This window comes from Diadema antillarum, unplaced genomic scaffold, assembly GCF_040938485.1.
Source record: "Diadema antillarum isolate AM-2024a unplaced genomic scaffold, OU_Dant_1.0 scf00000055, whole genome shotgun sequence".
Classification (NCBI taxonomy): domain Eukaryota; kingdom Metazoa; phylum Echinodermata; class Echinoidea; order Diadematoida; family Diadematidae; genus Diadema; species Diadema antillarum.
The window spans coordinates 10,642-32,137 of NW_027270944.1; the positions used below are offsets into that span (position 1 = coordinate 10,642).

The window sequence follows — 21,496 nt, forward strand, 5'->3', positions numbered from 1 at the left end:
AAAAAAAAGAAAGAAAAGAAAAGAGGAACAACATACATGGCAAATGCTATCAATCCCATGGGTGGCTTTTCTCACAGTCCACTGAGTCACTCTAATACTGCATTGTATGGATCTAAAGATTACATACCATCACCAAAAGGCTTTATGATGAATAGACTGCTGTGTAATAAGAAGTTCCCTCCTCCCGCCCCAGTAAGCTGCTTTCACATGTCAAATCTCGAGTCTCCGTAGTTTCACTTTCGTATTTAAAATGTGTCAAAGGGGACGGGCGGGTCTGGCACTCGCCTGAGCATTGCATTTAGACTTCATGGCACTCCACCTTTAGGAGGCAATTGCAAAAATCTTCAAAGATTCAGGGATTTCTGCATGTCCTCTAGGCAACATCCTCCTAATTTGGGGTATACAGGCCCCCGTTCTAGGGGCCCATCTACTTGGGCACCACCACTATTTGTACAAGCTGCTGATGATTATTACCTCGTTTGGTCAAAATCCAAACACCAGATTTCAAGGGGACAGGAAAATGTGAAAAAGTTAATGCACAACAAACAATGCACGGTAAGCAAGGGGTGGGGCACCCTAGGATCTGCAATGAACAAACTACAGTCATCAATGTACAAACTCATAGTATTACCATAGTTTTATCACTTCTTGTTCTAGAGAAGAACATTTTTAGATATTCCTTTAAATTTAGGGTGTTTGGACCAAGTTTGGTAAAAAATCCATACAGGGGTTTTCAAGAAGAAGATGAACATGCACAAATTAAGTCTCCATTTGGAACCCCCCCCCCCCCCCCCCCCCCCCCCCCCCCCGGGGCACCCTTGATTCCACCATGAACAAACTTGAAACAACAGTCATCAATGTCCTAACTTACACTGTATGTGGTATTATCTTAACTCTATTACTTCTGTGTTTCTGGAGACCATTTTTAAAGATCCCTGAGATCTTATCCCCTTAGGGGTGCTACCTGAAAAGTTTGATGAAAATTTATCCTCGGGTTTTCAAGAAGAAGATGAAAATCTACAGCCCCCATTTAGACCCCTCCCCCTGTCTAATCCACAGTATTAACTAAGCTCTATCACTTCTGGTTCTAGAGAAGAAGATTTTGAAAGATTCCTTAATTTTGGTGGGTTTGAGCACCCCTGCAGGAGGTAAGAAACTATCCCCCTAGGCATGCTACCTACCAAGTTTGGTGAAAATAGGTGATGGGGTTTTCAAGAAGAAGACGAAAATGTAAAAAGTTTACACACAACGCACAACAGACATGGGCGAAGAGCTCTTGCAATGATAGCTCACTCGAGCCATTGGCTCATGTGAGCTAAAAAGCAAAAAGAATGCTGAAGTCAAAAAGAGAACCATGAGTCTTTTGGTCTTACGTCATTTGGGCTCTGGAGGGATGACCCCGGGCAGAACTTCAGCAGTGCACAGACTTTATCAGCAGTCTGAAACAGGCAAGAAAGAGGTGAACATATGATTAGAATGAAGCCAGGCTTACTAACATTGTGACTGACCAATCTTATCAAAATATATGACTGGTACACAAAATGTTTATCTTCCAATAAAAAGGAGATATAGAAACTGACATTTGTGGATATTTCTCATCCGTCATTGCTAGGTTCTTCTGCTGATTGCAAAAAAAGAAGAGAAAAAAACAAAAACAAAAACCTCATGATGACAGGATCACTTTAGGTTGAATTCTTCACAGAACCATTAAAGCCATTTTACTGCTTTGTCATTCTTGGTATACTGTACAAGGTGCAGCTGGATGGAAACTGAAAGATGACCAAATTTATGGATGATTTAGTGATGCTTACTGCCTAGCGATACTATCTGACAACAAAATATGGTCTCTACTTATTTATCTATTTACTTCGAAACAGTTCTTTTGAGACTATAAAAAAAAAAACAAGTATCCTCATGAACTCATTAGAAATTTATTGTACCACCTACATTTCTCTAACATGCAATTAAGAACACTTTTTTGCCCCTCTTAGTATCAAACCACCATGCAGTTCAAAGCATGGAAACCTTCAACTGCAGATGCAAGGCAATGAATATATGACATACAATGGTCTCAATGGAGCCCAACATCACAAAGCAGTTATGATTCAAAAACAATAAAAAAAAAACACACATAAAAAAAAAAACTCACCATGCTTTCAAAGTCATGATGTTTCAGAGATGTGGGGAATTGGTCACTTTCATTTCCATTGCAACCAGGTTGCATTTTCAGCATTAGAAGAACTGATAGTACGGTTTATTCACTAGAATTGGTCATCTCTTCTCATTCAAACCAGGGAGTTAAAGGTTGTTGTTGTTTTTTACCTGCCCTCTTCACATATACTTTGCAAGGGCCTGAGAAAAGATGTCTGCAATCTGCAATATCTAATTGATTCAATCTTAACCTCTCCCAATGAACCCCCCCCCCCACCTTCCCCCCCCCCCCCCCAATTTCTTGCATTATAACTTAGATAGCAGTTTCCAGAAGCAGAATTGTGTGACCCTCACCAGTTCGGTCACCAGGGTCTTGAGCACCTCTGGTCCCAGTGTGTCCACTGCATTTTCACAGGTGCTGGCCAGGGAGCCCATGACAGTGCATGCCATCTTGGCCCCTTGGAGAATCTCATCCTACATGGGGATGAAAACAACAAAATATACAAGCACTAAAATGAATAAATTTCAAAAATTGCCAATGGTTCACTTGCCAATTTGTCTCACTCTCTAAACTTTAACAGTTCACAACTTTTTTTAAGTGTGTCTGATTTTTGCTCAAATTTGTACTGAGTCAACCTACTTTCTTTCTCCGGTTTTTATAATAAAGCAACATGACATCAGCTTGGAATTTCTCTTTCAGTGGGAAGAGGTTTACATTGCAAGAAACCATAACATGCTACAGGGGTTGAGGAACATGTCCCTTTTGTGCCAAGAGCTTCTTTGCATTACAAGATAAAACACTGGCTGCCTTTTTACCTGCACTGATGTCTGCTCCAAGACACTGCGGACTCCGTTGACAAAGGCGTCACAATCGGAGCAAGCTGGAGATTCCTGCATCAAATAGATGAATACATGTAGATAAAAACTTAATAGCTGATGCACACGGACACTATAACAGAAGTTCGTCGGGTGCCCGTGCATTGGCCGTTAACGCAATACAAATTGTATTGCATTAACGGCCAATGCACGGGCACCCGACGAGTTGTCCTTTCACTAAATTTTTGCTTAATTACAAAACACATTCATTTTTCTCATGGCATCCATTCCAGCTCTTGATAACATCCTTAACTAGAGAAGCACTCTGAGAGCGCAGACCTCCGCCAAGCATGCAGCTCATTTCCACCACTGATCTTGTTCTTCCATAGAGATATCAGTGATTTCCACCCATAGGCCTATGTACTTATAGCATGCAGAAAGTGTTTATAGTGTGCTGAAAGTCACCCGATTTCCCAATATAGAAGCCTTTAATTGTTACGTCATAAACCCTCAGCTGCACGGCGCGCCTCGCCCTAGCAGAAACTAGAGCACGCACTTAGTGCGCGCATACAAACCTCAAATACGCGCAGCCTGAATTCCCAAGTTCATTGACCCTACCTGCCAAAATATTAAAAATCCTTCATAAATTCCCCCAAAATTCTCGGATCACTACCAAAAGTTAATCGTTTGGTACTTGTGTCATTCTCAACCTTTCCTGCAAGTTTCATCCCAATTAGTTGACTACTTTTTGAGTTATTTTGCACACAGACAAACTAACTAACAAACACACACACAAACCAACGGTAACGAAAACATAACCTCCTCCCTTCGCAGAGGTAACAAGGTTTATTATACTACTACTACTTCAAGTGAGAGGAATTGCTGACAGTACTATAACATTGTGATACTTCATGATTACAAAGATACACAGTGTACACAGAGATATAGAATGTGATGTTGCTTCGTAAGGTCTTGTAAATACTACTGCCTTGAAACTACCACTAGATTACCTCTTTGAATGGAATACTGGCAAGGATTGGAATAATTGAGTCTGTGGAGGTGTGACATGAATAGTGTAAGACATACTGGAGATCCAACATGTATTATATACTTTATCCATAGTTTGGAATAACAATTCACATGTATATCTGTGTGCGCATGGAACACATAAATTTGGAACTCAGTCTAAGGTCATAGCCGAACAATGGGCCAAAAATGCACGCAGAGAAACACACACAGAAACGCATATCATTCCCCTCCAAATATGTCAAATTTCATTATCCACGTTTGATGTTTTTTACACAGGAGAACCTTGAGTGGAACCTAGCATTTTCTGTCACAAGCCACTGAAGTCTTCCATTCAACAACTTCAAAATGATACATTTGAAATAATAATAAAACACTAATGTCAAGCTGGTGCAAGAACAACAAATTCAGTATACGTTGTACGTGAATTCCTACACGTTAACATTTTCAGTAACCATAAAATTGATAATTTTGACCTAACATGTCAAAACAGCAGATACTCTAGTCTCCAACAGAGGTCAGAAGAAGCCTCCGTTTACTCCTCCCCCAAAACTTTGATAAGTATCCCAAACATTATCATAAAGCATACTCCACATGCAGATAAGAAAGGGGGTGGTTTCCACCCAGCCTGCCGCTCCCAACAAACAATTTTAAAGAAAATCTATTTGCCAACCAGGCAAGGGATTTAGAAAATGATTCGACACAGAGTCCAATGTAAAACACACTGCTTCTTCCTCTGTGTGTGTGTGTGTGTGTGTGTGTGTGTGTGTGTGTGTTTGTTTTAGTTTTGATCTTCCTGAAAGACAAGAGTGCAAGAGCCCTTGAATCTTGAGAGTTCATAGCTGTATAGAATTTATGGTATGACAGGACTAACAATTGTCCTTGCAAGTTACATTTGGCTTCAATAGAGTGAAATTCATTGAATAAAATGAAGACGTGACACAAGAATGGGTCTTTAAATGTGAAAGATATGGGACTTTTAAAGTTCCAAATGTCTTCACATAGCACTGACATCAGTCACAACCTCAGATGTAAACATCGTAGATTTCATTTGCATGTAGTACTGCGACCGCCACAAGACTGTCATTGACCTGCATACAAATTTAAAATCATTTAAAAGTACCGTATCCTATTTTACCTAGTTGTTGTTGTGCTGTAACAACCTGGCAACGGTGACTTTTACATGTAGAGGAAGGGAATAGTGCCTCGTAGGTACTAACTTTCAAAATATACTACAAAAATATGATTTTTTGTAATATTTTCATATGTACATGTGCAAAGCAATGAGGGAATGATTAGGTGACCATGTCATCAACTTTTATCATGACATGCTTTCCTTGAAACAAGGTGTTTGGTAAGCGTGCAGGCATATCAATCATCAGTACTTCCATTTCAGATTGTCCTGACTGTATTGCGACTGCTTTGTCGCAGTCTTTCATCGCGACTAAGTTTTCGAATGTGTGCAGTGTCTCAGTACACTGGTAGTCAAATGAGGGTGGGGTGGGGAGGAAAGAGGAGAAGACGTGTTAATAATAGTGAGGGGAACGATATTAAATGTCAAATCATTCATGGCTGACCAGTGCTCACCTGAACTGACTGCCCCCTCCAGACGTTCTGGATGCAGTATTCCACAGCGCCGCATTCATCAGCCTGTGCAACACTGAGACACCAGTACGACGTTCCCTCGCTGCATCTTGACCGGTAGATCGCTGCTGGATTTATTGCACCAGCTGGACATGGGTGAAAGAAAACAAAGCAAAACAAAAACATTACTTACAAGATCTTGTGAGCATGGATTGCTGTTTGTCAAATTTTGTAAATGGAAAACTATGATGATCACAATCTAATTGCACTCTAAAATCATAGGACCTGTCAACAGAGGTTGACATTACAGAAATATATTTTGATTCTTATTTTCTACTTGATTCAAAGAAATGCTTTTTTTCGTATTATACAGAATAGAATAATATTATTGTAAATGTAGAATCACAAAAAAATGAAAAACCCCTCTTGTTCTGTTTGGGAGTTGCTGACTATCACGGACAATTTTGTACTCCACACCAGATGGTCTATTCACTGTGACATCACAATACACTATCACTGCGTGGAAAACAAAATTATTGTCAACATGTAAACAAAATTTGACACTTTGAAAGAGACAGAGGACCTTTAATCTTCTTAACCCATTCCTTACTGGAACCTGGTATACCAGGTTCCCAAAATGTAGACAAGAGTGTCTGCATTCATAGCCCACATTCATGTTCATTTGTTTCATGCTGACCAGAAAAAAAAAGACTTTTGATTAAAAGATTAGACTTCTTTTATCAATACAATTGTACCTGTTCTTTTTCTTTATCAAAACTGTGGACTGCACTTTTGTCTAGATAATTTGCCATTTTCCAATATACTGTCAGTAGTAATGTGCTTGTTTTGCTGTACATACATAATTCACAGCCAATGCAGGCTAAGCTCACCAGATTTTAACTTTTGCTGACCCCATTCAGATGCCCTTATAGTCAGTAAGTGTATATAAACAAGAGTTTGCAAGCCCATCAGCGCATGCTCTATTCATATCTCATGTCCGTTGATCAATATTTTGCATTGTTCGATGGCCCTTGCAGTTGAACATGGAAAGGGGAAACATGTACAACTTTTACTGCTTTTGCACAGGCAGGTTACCAACCTGTCCATTCTTTGTCAAGGGGGAAAAAAAAATCTTGTTTTGGGGCATTGAAGGCTCTCAGAGAATTGCGGGAAGAACAAGTTAAATACGTTGCCAATTTAAAAATCACTTAAATATTTAGCTATTTAATAAGAGATCTTTGAAAAATCTGTGAAATTCTGAAACAGAAACAAACATTTGAAGCATACAGGTATAAACAAGAAAGGGCCAAAATGATAGAAAAATTTCAACTCTGCCTTATCAAACACAAACAACGGCAGTCAAACGACAATAAACAGATTCAGTATCAAACCATGCAAATGTGGTTCAATACCTATAAAATTTGATGGGTACTGATGTATAGTGATGAACCTACAATGTATAAATCACATCCTTGTCCCTTTAGTGAAGAATGGCCTCACATCAAGCCCTGCACAACATGACCTTGCACTATCAAAGCCACTGTACCTACACTAACTATTATCTTTGACAAACTTGAGAATGTTGATACAGTAGATCTATCGCAAAGTCAATTGTGGTCAAATTAACTCACACCATCTCATCCACATGGCAAAGATATAAACTTATATTATAATTACAAAGGCTAGAGGTCATATTTTGAAATGAAGAATGTTGACTCCATTCAACACAATGGAACTATAACAACAACAAAAAAGTGGAAAAGAATGAGAATATATGATAGGAGAAACTTTGCCCTGATAAAAGACAATGGAAACATCGGTCATAAAAGGTTTGACCTACATGTACAGCGCACATATTATCAATATCATATCTGAAACACAACTGTGGTCCTCAGTGAAAGACAGTTCAGACCTTTATGAAAACCATCCTTCTACTACATGTACTTAAATATAGTGCAGTCAAAATCTTGTTTGTACACCTAACAAGCAAATTTGTATCAACACAATATTTGGAATATGGTATGCAGAGCGACTTCTATAGTCCAGAACATCCCCACCAGTACGGTACTAGAAATCATTATCCCTTCACATTCTCCCGTTAAAATTACCACGCTAGAAAATCACAGTTCAGCGACTAGGCATACACATAGAAACATAAATATCTCTCAAAGCATTCACTTCAATGCGTAAAATTATAATGGAGGTGGTGGAAATGAGTGAAGGACTTTTGGAAACAAGCACCAAGTGCCAACATACATATACATGTACCTTAATGTACTAGTACTTGTTGTACAGTGTACTGTACAATTATACAGTGTATTACACTACACATGTACAGCAGTTCTTGCAATACTGTATACGCCATATATTTCACGAGTCTAAATTTTCGCGAATCGGGAATTCCCGACGATTTCGCGAGTGGTTAAATTCGCGATCGTGGAGTCCTGTACTGAACGGAGAAATGTACACGTGTATGTCACATCCACATCGGGATCAGTCAATATTTTCGCGTGTTTTTAATTTCGCGAATAGCACCCGACTCGCAAAATTCGTGACAATGAAAACCTCGCGAAATATTCAGCGTATACAGTATAGCTTTGAAGCATACTTTGTACACTGCATGATTTAATCTGATTTCTTTGATTACATTCACAAAAATATCTCCCCCTCTCTCTCTCTCTGGGGATTCTGCATCAAATCTTTTACATTTTAGAAGCACAATCACCGACAAGGCTTGACATTAGTAGTGGGCTTGTGGCCCAGGGCTACCAGAAATAGGTGTTGGGCCACCACTTTTTGAGAGATCATATGTTTTGGTGACATAATTGGGCCACCAAATATTTATGTGTGTACAGTAACATTGTTTAGGCGTTTTCCCACCTAGAACAGGGGTCACTAAATTGCTGAGTGCTTCATATATAATAACTGCCCACATTTCAGCCAGCTGAGGTAATTAGGGTTATCAAGTCACCAATAGTCTTCATGGATAAACACAGGCTAAATTCAGCCAAACAATTTTTGTGCTCTTGTAACCAAATTTCACTCCTAAATTCTATATGTAGGTATACTCCTCTGTTACATTTAATTATTTCATGAATATTTTGTGTCATGGATAATCATACTTACGCCGCAATTCAATAATTATTTTGATGATTTAGATACCAAATCATTCCAGTTATAGCTTTTTCATCATTTTTCTAGGTACTTCCTCATCATAGTATGTAATACTTGAATCACTCGGCTCATACCAACTTTTACATACTGTATACAATGTACAGTATATTTATCATGGTTGATTGTATTCTGATTTTTTTTAATTATTCAACTTTTCTTCTTTATTTGTTCAGGCCACCAAATACAAATACAAAATTCATATGATGATGTACATTGTATTGGTGACCCGAATGGGACACAAAAGAAAAAGTTAGTATTAATCAATGAAATACAAACTTTTACATTGTACATAATGGTATAAATATCATTATACTTGTAAACATATCTGATACATTTCCAAGGGTGGAAATCAACTCATTTCAGAGTCTAAATTCATCTTGGTCACATTGTGATATTCGATGTGGTTTACATAGTAAGTGATACCATGATCATGACTATATTTAGCCGACCTAAAACAGCCTATATAAGTACAGCTATCTGATATTCCCAGATGGTACGCACACATGTTTTCCCATACAATGTATTTCCACATACTGTAGGCCTACATTTGAATCATTTGAAGTAACAATTAGTTCACGACAGTAGCAGCAAGGTATACTTGTACATTTACGAACCACACATGGTACACAGAAAATTTCTTAAAATAATTTCTTTTAATATTACCCCTAGTGCACATTCTGAAATAGTCTTCCATCTTTAAAACACAAAACCCCCTAAACTGTAACATATGTACAACACTGTCTGACATCACAAATTGTGTACATTTACAACATATAGACATGTTTCCATAGTACTGCTAATAGTTGTGTTTATGTTTTCACTCACTGAATTCAGAAAGACATTCAAATCAGGTGATGTGTATTGATCAGTCGCCATGCACATTAATTTGTAACACCTTCTCTGGCCCCTACTGCTAAAAGACGTCCATCTACCCTTTGATTTCAAGTACACATGTAAGTCAAGCTTGGAAAAACACAAAGAAACAAAGATTGACAGCTTTGTAAGGATGTTGGCCTGGACATTTTGTCAACCCATGAAGTACCAGTAACATCATCACCAACCAGCATTATACACTTGAAACAAAGTACAACCAAGTCAATTGTGTGTACTACAGTTGTCTGAATAGACAATAGATGTACTGCTGGTCCCATGACAGCATGTCATTACACTGGATGGTTTTCAGAGGATGCAAGTATTTTGCACACTGCACCAGAACCACATAAATTGCACACGCATTGCTTGGGTCTAACAAAGCAATATATTTCAGTACGCAATGAAACAAGGCCATCCAGACCAGAACAATTTTGAGCTTTTTCCATGCCCAGGCAGCCAACAGCTCATGTCTGTGTAGTACCAAAACCCAAGACTCTCTTCACTACAGAGCTGTATGTGATGTGTACAGAGTACTACACGTACGGCAACGTGTCTCTGGTTTCATTTTTTTTTTTCTGATGATGATGCCAAATATGGTAATAATAGTAATAACAATAATAATCTGAATGATTCATCTCGCTGTCAGGATTTTAGCATTAAAAGTGGCATCATATTTCATCAAACTACACATTGTAAAACCTAACTCAACAATGACTGGAATAATTGTCCTCTCCTAATATGAAACTGAAAATGAAACATTGTTTAATGATCTTTAAAATACATATTCTGTGTTACAGCATGAATACTAGATTTGGCAGGGAAATTCACCATCCCACTTGAAAATTACAAAGATAAGTTTTGAAGTCCATCAGTTGAATATTACCCAACACATTGTATCACACTTTCACACTGGAACAGCAATACCTCATAATTTACACAACCTTCTCTTGACCTGATGGGGGCTATGCACCGAACAGTAACACACACACACAACACTTTTTTTTTTTAATGCATGTAGTAATGTACATGTATACAAGTGAACTGTGAATATATTCATGTGTAACAGTGTTGTAAAATTTCATTATACAATATTACAGTTCAATGTACGGTACATGTAATAATGGAATACCCCCAAAATTGGCCAAATACACTTTGTACAGTGTACATAATTTATAAGCAGAACATATTTGGGCCATTCTCCGAAAAGTGGCGCCAAAGGGCATTTTTGTGTCTCCACCCTTCTCTAGGCCATAAAGCACGATTTTTTTATCAGGAAACCATTTTTTTTAGTTTTATTTATACTAGAGAATATAATGAGTAAAATTAAAATCAATTCAGGTCACAGCACCTCATGAAAAAATTATATTCGACAGCATGACATATGTATATGTTGATTTTACCCATGTCTCCAGCGAACTCTGTGATTATATTTCACGCTCCCGCTCTTTACTGTAATATCAGAACTTTATGTTTTGCTCACTAATTTATAGTGCCTTCGGTGCCTAAATAAAAAAGCATAATGCTTAGCGAACGAAGATTGGTATATTTTTTTCTGCGATCTTAGCGAAGGTGTCTCCAAATCTCCGTAAGATACGTTACTTTTTGTATGACGCCCTAAAAAATAATGAAGACAATAAAGCAGTGGTATGTATTTCGGTGTAGTGAATGAAGTCCATTTCAAGATTATATAAATACAAACAGTGTATTCTGAAACTCTATAATAATAAATATATTCAGACACAAAGTTTGCAATTGTGTATGTTACGATAAGCGAAAATAAGATACGTTACTGAAACTTTGCTCTATTACAGAAAAAGTACTTTGTTGACAAAGTTATAATGCATTTTTCTTTAAAGCACCATACATTGCTTGTATTCATACACGGGAGTTATGAAAGAAAAGGTTGTTATTTCGTGAAAACATAAGGTTGACCATTAAGGCCGTCAAATACGTTACCGTCAAATACGTTACCGTCATATACGTTACCGTATGAAGTCACAGATAATTATGTATATAATATATCTATGCAAAGTACATCAACTAGGCGCAACGCTCTTTGCGCTCATTCTTTAATTTTGTAAATGGTTCTCCGCTCTTCAAAGCATGGCGGCCACTTTGAGCGTGATGTTGCATTACATTTAGTACGGAGAGTCTGAGGGAGATGTAAGGCTTCTCGCCGTTTGTTATTCGTCCCAGATACGTGGTTGGTAAGAATTTTCATTTTTGAATATTTATCTATTTGACTACTCACAATGACACATTTAAGAGTTATTTAATGTTGATGGAACAGTTATACGGCTTAAAGACATATTGCGTATGCATGATATTGTTTCATGTGTTGTGATAGCTCGCATGTACGTTAGAATAATTACCCAGCATTGGCACGGTAACGTATCTTACCCGACTCGTAACGAATCTTATTGGATGATAATGTCCTGTTCTTACGTACACGACGACTATATAATATCATATATATATATATATATATATATATATATATATACATATTATTTACTATTATTAAACAATGAACATTGATTATAAAACTCCCATGCTGATATTTTCCTTCTCTGTCTGTCTCTCGTGTATTTTAGAAAGAAAAAGACATGGGTAAAACGCTTGCTGAGGTATACAGAAGGCCTACAGAGAGAGAAAGAAAAAGAGTGACCCCACGTTTCTAGCAAAGGAGCGGAAAAGACAAATCCAATATCGCGTTCCTGTTTCTGAGCACGACATGTCGACTCTGGAAAAAGGAAAATATTGACGTGTTTAGATTTCATTTTTTTTTCAGAAAACATTTCTTTTTTTAAATGAACAAATTAATGACATAATCTCACAATTTTCTACACATTTTATTTTCAGACATCCTCAAAATGTCATATATCAGATATCATACAGGATAAAGCTTTCCTTCTATTAATCCAGAATGTATGAGAGATATTTGTTCTGACATATCTTAATATAAGCGTATGGTTTTTGCCTGTATTCTGCAAAAAAGTAAGAATTTCCAAAATATCATGTATAACATATAATAACAAATTATGAGCGGATGACATCAACGACTTGCTCATTAGAATATTCATAAAGACTGGTCAAGAAATGTTTTCTGAAAATGTGAAATTTAGAAATATAATGTATTATCTTCTCTACTTGTTACTCGGTATGTATTTTTGTTCCTCTTCGTTCTTAAATCATATTAATTTCTGACCCGGATTTTTCCTTAAATACTTGCCACATTATTGTACAGGGGCAACGTAATGTTAATTGTCAACTGATGTACGTGGAAGGAGAATATTTACGATTCCTTAATCTAGTTGTTTTGTCCTGGTTCTCTATGAATGTACAAAAATATGAAAATGTGGAATACGTCAATATAGTGTAAGCTTTAATAAATATACCAAAATATTTGAGTGGATGATGAATCAGATGTGTTAATGCAAAGAAGTTTTACTTGAGAGTTGTGTCGGTTACGTTATTACCACCATTACCTAAAGTATTGCTCCGTGGTTTCTTTTTAAAACAAATTTCATGACAGGACATGTGGAAATACATTAATACATTATACAAAGCTTCTGACACCTATATGCAACATGACTACTTGCTAGGAATGAAATCTTTTATACTATTTTAGAAAGTTCTTTTGGGTCTTTTTGTTAGGAGCAGAGCCGAAACACAATGTAGCCCAAGTGAAATAACATTGTATTTATAAGATTAAACTGTCAGCAGTCAAATACGTTACCTTTATACGTTAGAAGTTATATATTTGTCTGTACACTCGGAGCTAATCAATTTCATCATGTTGTTTCAAAATGAATGATGTTGCATATCTAATCATGAGTTAACAGAGGGACAGAGCTACATAATAGGCTGTACATTGTCCATTAGAAATCAAAAGTTTCGGTCATTATATTTGAAACAGAATTATAATTACGTTTCGAGATAACTTTGTTTGCGTATGTTATCAATTAATAATTTTACTAACAGAACTATGTCAAATAGATTATCCGGGGTTATTATATGTTCTAGGTGGCTATAACATTTTGATGTAAGACAATAATTATGCAAGGGTGAGTTTATCATCATGTTACTTTATAAGTCACAGTAACAAAATTTCGTATGGTATAGATGTCTGTCAGATACGTTACCATATCGACATTACCGTATATATCTTCTTTGCACTCGTATAGGTATGAATTTGATGATATTGTTCCCCCTTAATAATGTCAGATATCTAATCAATGAGTTAATAGAAGGGAATGGACTATTATACATTTTAAATCAAATTTCAGTCATACATTTCAAACAGAACATGATTATATTATTGCGTTGATTTTGTTTAATGCATGCACATAATGCTATTGATGAATATATATATATATATATATATGACTTTGTATTACTGAGCAGTGTTAAGACTATTAACTAGGGTTATAAATATGAATGTTCAAGGTTTGTAATTCATTTGGGTGTAAGATATAATGCAAGATTGCGTTTATCGTCATCTTGAGATAGCAATCACAGTAACGAAATTTTGTGGAATCGAAGTATGTCAGATACGTTACCATTTTTCTCTTTCCTTGTGATTCAAAATGTATGAAATCTGCTGTAAAGTTTGCTTGCAATTAGCTTTCTTTGATAATTTCAGTACTTATGTATGATTTTTATTACTGTTTCAAAGCAATATAATATCAAAGTGTATTAGAGATATTAATTGCAATTTATGGTTGTGTATTTTCTACGAAAAAATATATATATTTTTGAGCTGATTTTGACTTACAGGCTTCAAACGTCAATCGTTTTTTACATCTGGACCGATCAAAGTTCAAGAATTACTTTTTAATCATGTGCGCATGTTAGTTACGGTTACATTGAAATAGATATTTACATTAACGGTCCACAGATGATACATCCACAGCCATTTTCTTGTCTGAAGCCTAATGGTAACGTATCTGACGGGTGGTAAAAACTATGAAAAAATGTGTTCAAGTTCAATGCTATTTCTTGAAAAATGTGTTGGTGTCAAAAATCACCCGTTGGTTGTTATGTGTTCTCAAAGTATTAAAGTTTCTGAATTCAAATGAGTTTCACGACTTTTTTAATGTCGAAATTTTATAGTTTGTCCAACCCTGTTGGTGCCCTTTTGTGGAGAACGGCCCATTTAATGCACAAAGTATCACATTTGAGTTGTTTGTTTAGTGTATATGATACAAATTTACAATGAGGAAGCACACATTTAAGACTGGGGAGTCACATTGAAACTGACGATAATGGGAAGTCCCTCAAGAACAGCAGTGATGCGACTTATGAGGTTCCCCACTAAAACAAGCATTGCCAACTAATAGGCTAATGAAAATTGTCATAAATTGCTTTGTTTGTCTGTCTGTCTGTTTTTATCTCTGCATCACATCACAAAGGTCAATATAGATACTAAGAGAATGTACTGCCATGGATGTCAATCTGCCTAGAACGATGCATCCGGACAAACACATCTTCGTAGTGTACCAAAAGCTCTCCATCACATAAAATTTAGCACAAACTCTTTCAAAATGATCTGTTTTGAATTCATTTGAATTATGTGACTGGGTTTTGCATGGCTACTTTATAGAAAGCACATTTGTGAGCAAGCATCCATGTAAAGAAACAAAAGCTATAAAACTGTACAAGTCCCCTCAGAAGACCTACATGTACTTTACGAGTATCATGCAATGAGGAAAAAGCATCTTGTCTTATGCTGTGGGCACAACCATTGGGCACCACAAAGGGACACGAACAAGGAACATCAGGATTGCTTCAATTGATAATCCATGATCTTCCCTTGATGAGCCACAACAGCTCCAGGAATCAGGTTAAAAGATTTTGGACGAGGCCTGTTTTAATTCATGCTCGCTCTGAAATCTCACAGCTTGCATAGCTTGCACACTGTCTGCACTGGATGCCGCGGGACGCTTTGCACGAAAAGCGCCCAAAGGCTGGTGGACGGCAGAATTCACAAAGAAAGTGAACCCGTAAAAGACCAAATACCTACCAAGTGATTAGTTTGCAGACAAATTCAAGTGTGCACCTTCTCTATCAGTGTGGAATAGTCATTTGGATTACACACACACGATTAGATTCAAGTCCTGATTTTATTTTTCTCTTTTTGAATATTTGTAAAATGATGTCAGACTTGCGTGCTTGGAGAGGTGAGAGCTGCAGAAAAAACATGGAAAATTTTGAATCAGATCCAAAGGTGCAGCTATGCAGCAGCCCTGCATTGAGTGAAGCTGCTGGTGCCCGTGCTTCGATGGACCATTGCACATCAGTTGATTAAAACTGAATTTTTGTAGTGTCGACAGAATTTTCATTCCGTTTATTTCATTTCCAGTAATGTGAAACATTTTCATACACAAAATAACACAATATCAATACAACGTAGTAACAAAGAAAAATATGTGAAGTTACGAATACTACGCATCACAAAAGCAAGTGAAAATTGAATGAAATCTACAGTTGCAGGAAATGGAGGAGACATGCTAAAAAGCTAAGCTTGTATTTTGCAGTCTCCTCGTGGACAAAAAGACTATTTAAAATAACATCAAAGAAGCAATTTGCTAGATATAATATAAAAGGTGCACAACACATACAGACCTATACAAACAAACAAACAAACATACGGACAAACAAACAAACAGACGGACAGACAAACACAAGCAACCTCTCTTGTATAGAGAAAGATAGAGAGAAAAAAAAAATGTTCTCTTCATCATGGAGAGTGGACATGTGTGTTAACATAAAATCACCGTGTGAACTGGACAGTCCGGAGGAGTTTTTTAAATCATTTTTTTGACATAAATTTACGGCTCTCCTCCGTAGACAGACGGTCCAAGCATGTCACAAACATTGCTGTAGGAAGACGAGAATTTGGTAAGGTACAACTCTCACCCTTCTCAATTGCATCTAATTTACAGTCTTAGATCAGCAAATTAGAACTTATGTAGTAAAATCAACATCTCATGAATACATTGCGCTCACCAGCTGTTTGAAATATCTAAGATTTGGGTAATATTTTCATGGGAAAACACACAACTACCAGGCCATCGATACGATCATAACAGCTCTTCAACATATGAATCCGTTTGAAATCACATGCGTTGTACATGCAACAGGAATGGTCCCTTTGGCCAATTAGAGCACAGCTTATGTACATGAATACGAATTAAATGACGATCAACAGACTAGCAAATGGTGATGTTGCAATATTGCCAATGTGGATACAAATTTCTGCAATCTAACCTAGTTACAGTGAGTATTTCAATTGCATAATGTGGGATAGACAGAAAGATTTGTCTGTCCAGAGGAGTCTTTTACTTTTATTGACGTTATCACTCTCCTCCGTAGACAGACGGAAACTTATATAGTGTACCTCGCTGTAGGGGTGCTCTTAACCACTGTCTCTATGGAGAATTGGGTGAGGTATCTCACCCTTCTCAATTGCGTGTAATTGAGGATATCACCAATACGTAGGTGCTGTGCGCAGAGCAGCGTTTTAGATGCATTACGGGATAGCTCATGTGGCAAACTAGCCCTAGTTTTGGCTGCACATGCACTTACAACACGCTCTGTCTTTATAAAGAGGTATTTTTTGTTGAAGATTTCTTCACTTTCCATCATGTGACCAGCACATTGAAGCCTTGCAGTAGTGAACCATGACTCTAGTGACTGCAAAGCAGTAAAGCTTAGACACTTTCAACTCTTTTAAGCTGAATAATAGCCAAGAAAAAAAGGGCTAACAACGGAAAAGCAGACAAAGAAATCCACTGAATCGTATGGGAACTGCGACTCCTGTTAGACAACTGGAAGCGAACAATGGACCGAGGAATCCCACAGTGCACCTGTGACAGAGCTCTTTAGCGTGCGCAGGAGTTTTTTACATCATTGGCGATTGCGAGAATTCACAGCTCTAGATCGGCAAATTTAAACTTGTATAGCAAAATCAACATTTCAAGAATGCATTGCACTCACCAGGTATAATGATATCATATCCAATATTTTGGTAGAATTTTCATGAAAAAAGATGCAACTACCAGCCCCCGTCTGTATGGTCGTAACAGCTCTTCAACATATGAATCCGTTAGCCAATCACAAGCGAGGTAGATTTCTATGTGTTTTTTTTATCAAAACGCGTACCTCACATGTGATTGGCTAACGGATTCAAAATGGCGACTTACAGCTAGCGAATGGCGATGTTGCGATATGGAAACAAATTTCTGCGATCTAACCTCGCTACTGTATTTTGATTGCAAAATGTGAGAAAGTTACCCCAAATATTGCTGCATAATGTGTCATGTCATGTCAAACTTGTTTGAGTGCAAAAAAGCTGTATGAAATTGGGTTTATCGTCATGTTTGGTCCGTCCGCGACCGCTGGTAGAGCGCCCTTACAGGAGCCAGCATCATAGCCTTCGGTCTGTATAGCAGGGGATCCATGAGGCCAGACGCAGTCTCCGCGGAACATATCCCTGACGACCAGATACAGACTGATCTTTCTGTCAAAATGTGGGAAAGTTATGCCAAATATTGACAGCATAATGTGTCATGTCATGTCAAACTACCGGTAGTTTGAATGTAAAAGAGCTACATGAAAGTGGGGTTATGGTAACGATACTTGGTCCCCGCACGACATTGGGCAGAGCAGCCCTACAGGAGCCAGGAGGACAGCCTTCGGTCTGTAAAGGAGGGGATTCCGTGAAGCCAGACGTAGTCTCCGTTGAACATAATCCAGACGACAAGAACAGACCGATCCTTCGGTCGACACAAGGACTTGCAACAATTTACATGTATAAGATGTGAGACGGATGAAAAGTGAACAGCAGGCCTCATGAGTATCTCAGGTTGAGGGCCTAATGAGCATGGCCGGGGTGCTCATGAGGAGGGATCCCCTCATGAGTGGGTTTCCCAGGACTGAAATACCACGTCCGCTATGGAGCTAGTGTACACTGTACTTTCGCACCCGTTTGTCAAATGACCTCCAAACATGCACAAACTCACCCTCATTATTCAGGAACCTAAAATACTTGCATCTGAGTCTCCAAAGTCGAATAGACGTTAAGTTTTAACACTATCTACAAGTGTTGGAAAATCGTTGGAAAGTCTTGATCACTTGAAATGGTGCTCTGTACATGTGTAAGCACAGTACGATGTGCGTTCAGTGTATGCAAAGGGTCGATCATGTGGTCTGAATGTAGCGACAAAGTGGCTTTTTCTATGGAGTCGTTGAAAAGCTCAAATTTGTTTTTTTCTCTTTCCTCGGCCAAATCTTGCGATTAGCGGTTGTCACATACAATGTACTTAGTAGCTTTCAAAGCAATTGAGTGTGTGAGTGTGTGCTGCTACTTACTATGTCTCTTCCTCTTTCTTTTCTTTTCTCATTCTCAGGTAGAATCTTTATACGAACATTGTACATTTGTAAATTTCTTTTTCTTTCCTATCAATCATTTCTTTGTGGTTTTCCCCTTGCCTAACTTTCCCAATTTCCTAACTCTACTTTCTGCCTAATTGTTCTTTGTTTCCTTCATGGGTTGTTTTTCCCTCCAACTATAATGGTCTTTCCTTTCTATCCTCTCTAAAATCTTTTATCTTATGTGTCATTCTTCAAATGAATCCTTTCTTCATTTCCTTTTCAACCTGTATAATTCTTTTTTTTTCCCTTCCTAATCATCTTTGCTTTCATCCAGTTTTGATTCATCTCTCATTCTATTATTCTACCCAGATGGTTTTTGTTTTCAATGTATACATTGAAGCAACAGCGGCTGCGTGCACATGTACACCTTGTAGTTAAGGCAGCTCCGTAGCTCCGTAGCTCCGCAGCGACGTATTTGGGTCACTGTTAGCCCCGGAGACCGCGCCCCTTTGCGGCGGGGTCCTGGCGGCTACCTCGCAGTTTCGCTAAAGTGAGAATCACGGAACAACTCCCTATTGCCACATACGGCGACTTCACGAATAAATCATGGGTAAATTTCTATCATAAACACATTGACAATAAAAAATGAAATATACATTACCCCATTGCCTTGGTTCTTTTCACCAATTTATCTGGAAACTGCAAAATTTTCCACATTTTTTAGGAGTAAGCGGCTTGCCCTAGTGGGAGAGCCGTGCTGCCATTTTGAACGTGTACATGTATATCCATTAGTAAGCATCTACGCATGTAGCGAGTAATACGTAGCCTTTTGTCAAGGCCCTCTCGCTGTATGGTGTAGAGAGCCCAGCCGAGTAAGGTAGCGCGACTCGCTTCGCTCGTCCGTTCGCTCGTCCGTTACAGCGAGAGGGCTTTGACAAAAGGCTAGCATGCAATGTTAGTGAGCATCGGTGAGCTGAAGATAATTCGCCTTAATATAAGACAACATTTTCTGCATCATGCGTATTAAAGCAACGAAATGCATCAAACAGTCGCCGATTTGAATCATTAAGATTTAGGTTTAATCGACCCATGTAAGTATTCCTAGTAGTTTTTGTTGAAAAATTAAGGAAATATAGCGCCGGAACGGCACCCGTTTTGTACAACAACATTAAGATCTGAATGCTAAAACGGCGCAGCCCCAACACTGCACGTACAGTAGTCGTTGGGGCTGGTCGCAGTTAGGTCACTGTTGTGTTACGGTTATTCCAGCTCCAGCTTCCAATAAAAAAACCATAAATTTACAGCAATGTAGGCCTACATAAATCACTAAAACGAAGGACTCGTGTAAGCTTCTCGTCAATTTGTGCTGACTGCACAATTACAACCTAACCGGCTTAAATGCTGCCGCCGGGCCGCGCCGCAGAGCGCTCATGTCAATGAGACTGCGAGTGCGAGCGAACAGGGTCCTCCTCCTCTTCGCCTCGCCAGAGCTTTCCCGTGTTTCTAACTCTATCACCGGGTATAGAACACCTACGTTTGATTGAGATACACTCACCGACGGCCACAGCGGCCAAAAGGATAGCCAGGATTTTCATCTTGTCCGCTTGGTAAATCCGTCTCCTTTCTTCTTCTTCCGAAAGAAGAATTTGCCCTAAACAGATAGGCACGGGTTATGTCTGAGCTTCGCAGGCGTCTTCGTAATTGTCACGGCCTTTCACGAGCGAGGAACTCCACAGCAAACAATTCATAGATTGTTGTGATACGCGATCGTCACATGCAAAGCTAACTATAGGCCATAGGAAGTACGTACATTGTACAAGTGTACGTACACTGAATGGCCGTAGGCGTGGTGAAAGAAATTTATGATTGGTCACGCAAAGGAGTCTGTGGTACAGTGTATTTGAGAATGTAATTCTTTTGTAGTTTAATTGCTGATAATTAGCAACAAATATTAAAGCGTTGTAATTTTTTTTTACATTTTTTGTATGAAATTAGCGCGCATTTTCAATCTTTTGTATGTTCTCATCTGAAATAAGGAAATATGAGGTTTCCACACAGACCAATCACAGCTAGCTTGTCATGCGTTAACTACAGTGTACGGAAGTTGGGTCGTGGTTTGTGGTCATGTGATTCTGCGTTCACACCCACTGATCTCTGTAGGCAGTGTTCACACTGCCAATGAGTGAGTAGTGGCGACTGGCATGAACTTTCCAACAATAGAGAGGAAAGTATAGGGACTATATTTTCGGGAGGGGCCTGTAGCATAGACTGTAGATTTGACGACGCTTTAATAACTATCATACTAGTACAAATAGTTGAGTAATAGGCCCCTACATTTACCGGTATTGATAGTAGCGCCGAAAAGGTTATGCATGATTATTCAAGATCGCCATGGGTATTCATAATAATGATCGGTATTGCACGCACGAAAGGGGCTGACAAATGGGATTTATGCGATTTGTTATTCTCATATCATTCTGCTCCAGCAATCTTT

The 21,496-nt window shown here is 38.2% G+C and overlaps 1 protein-coding gene across 1 annotated transcript; it reads right to left on the bottom strand.

Moving 5' to 3' along the window:
* Positions 1-255: 255 nt before the first annotated feature.
* Positions 256-20,717, bottom strand: LOC139715797 (prosaposin-like). Its single transcript, XM_071627336.1, has 6 exons — positions 20,558-20,717; positions 5,581-5,723; positions 2,968-3,042; positions 2,506-2,625; positions 1,354-1,439; positions 256-319 (listed from the first exon to the last, which is right to left on the bottom strand). The coding sequence occupies exons 1-6, from the start codon at positions 20,595-20,597 to the stop codon at positions 256-258; spliced, it is 528 nt and encodes a 175-aa protein (XP_071483437.1). The 5' UTR covers positions 20,598-20,717.
* Between the last annotated feature and the right edge of the window lie 779 nt (positions 20,718-21,496).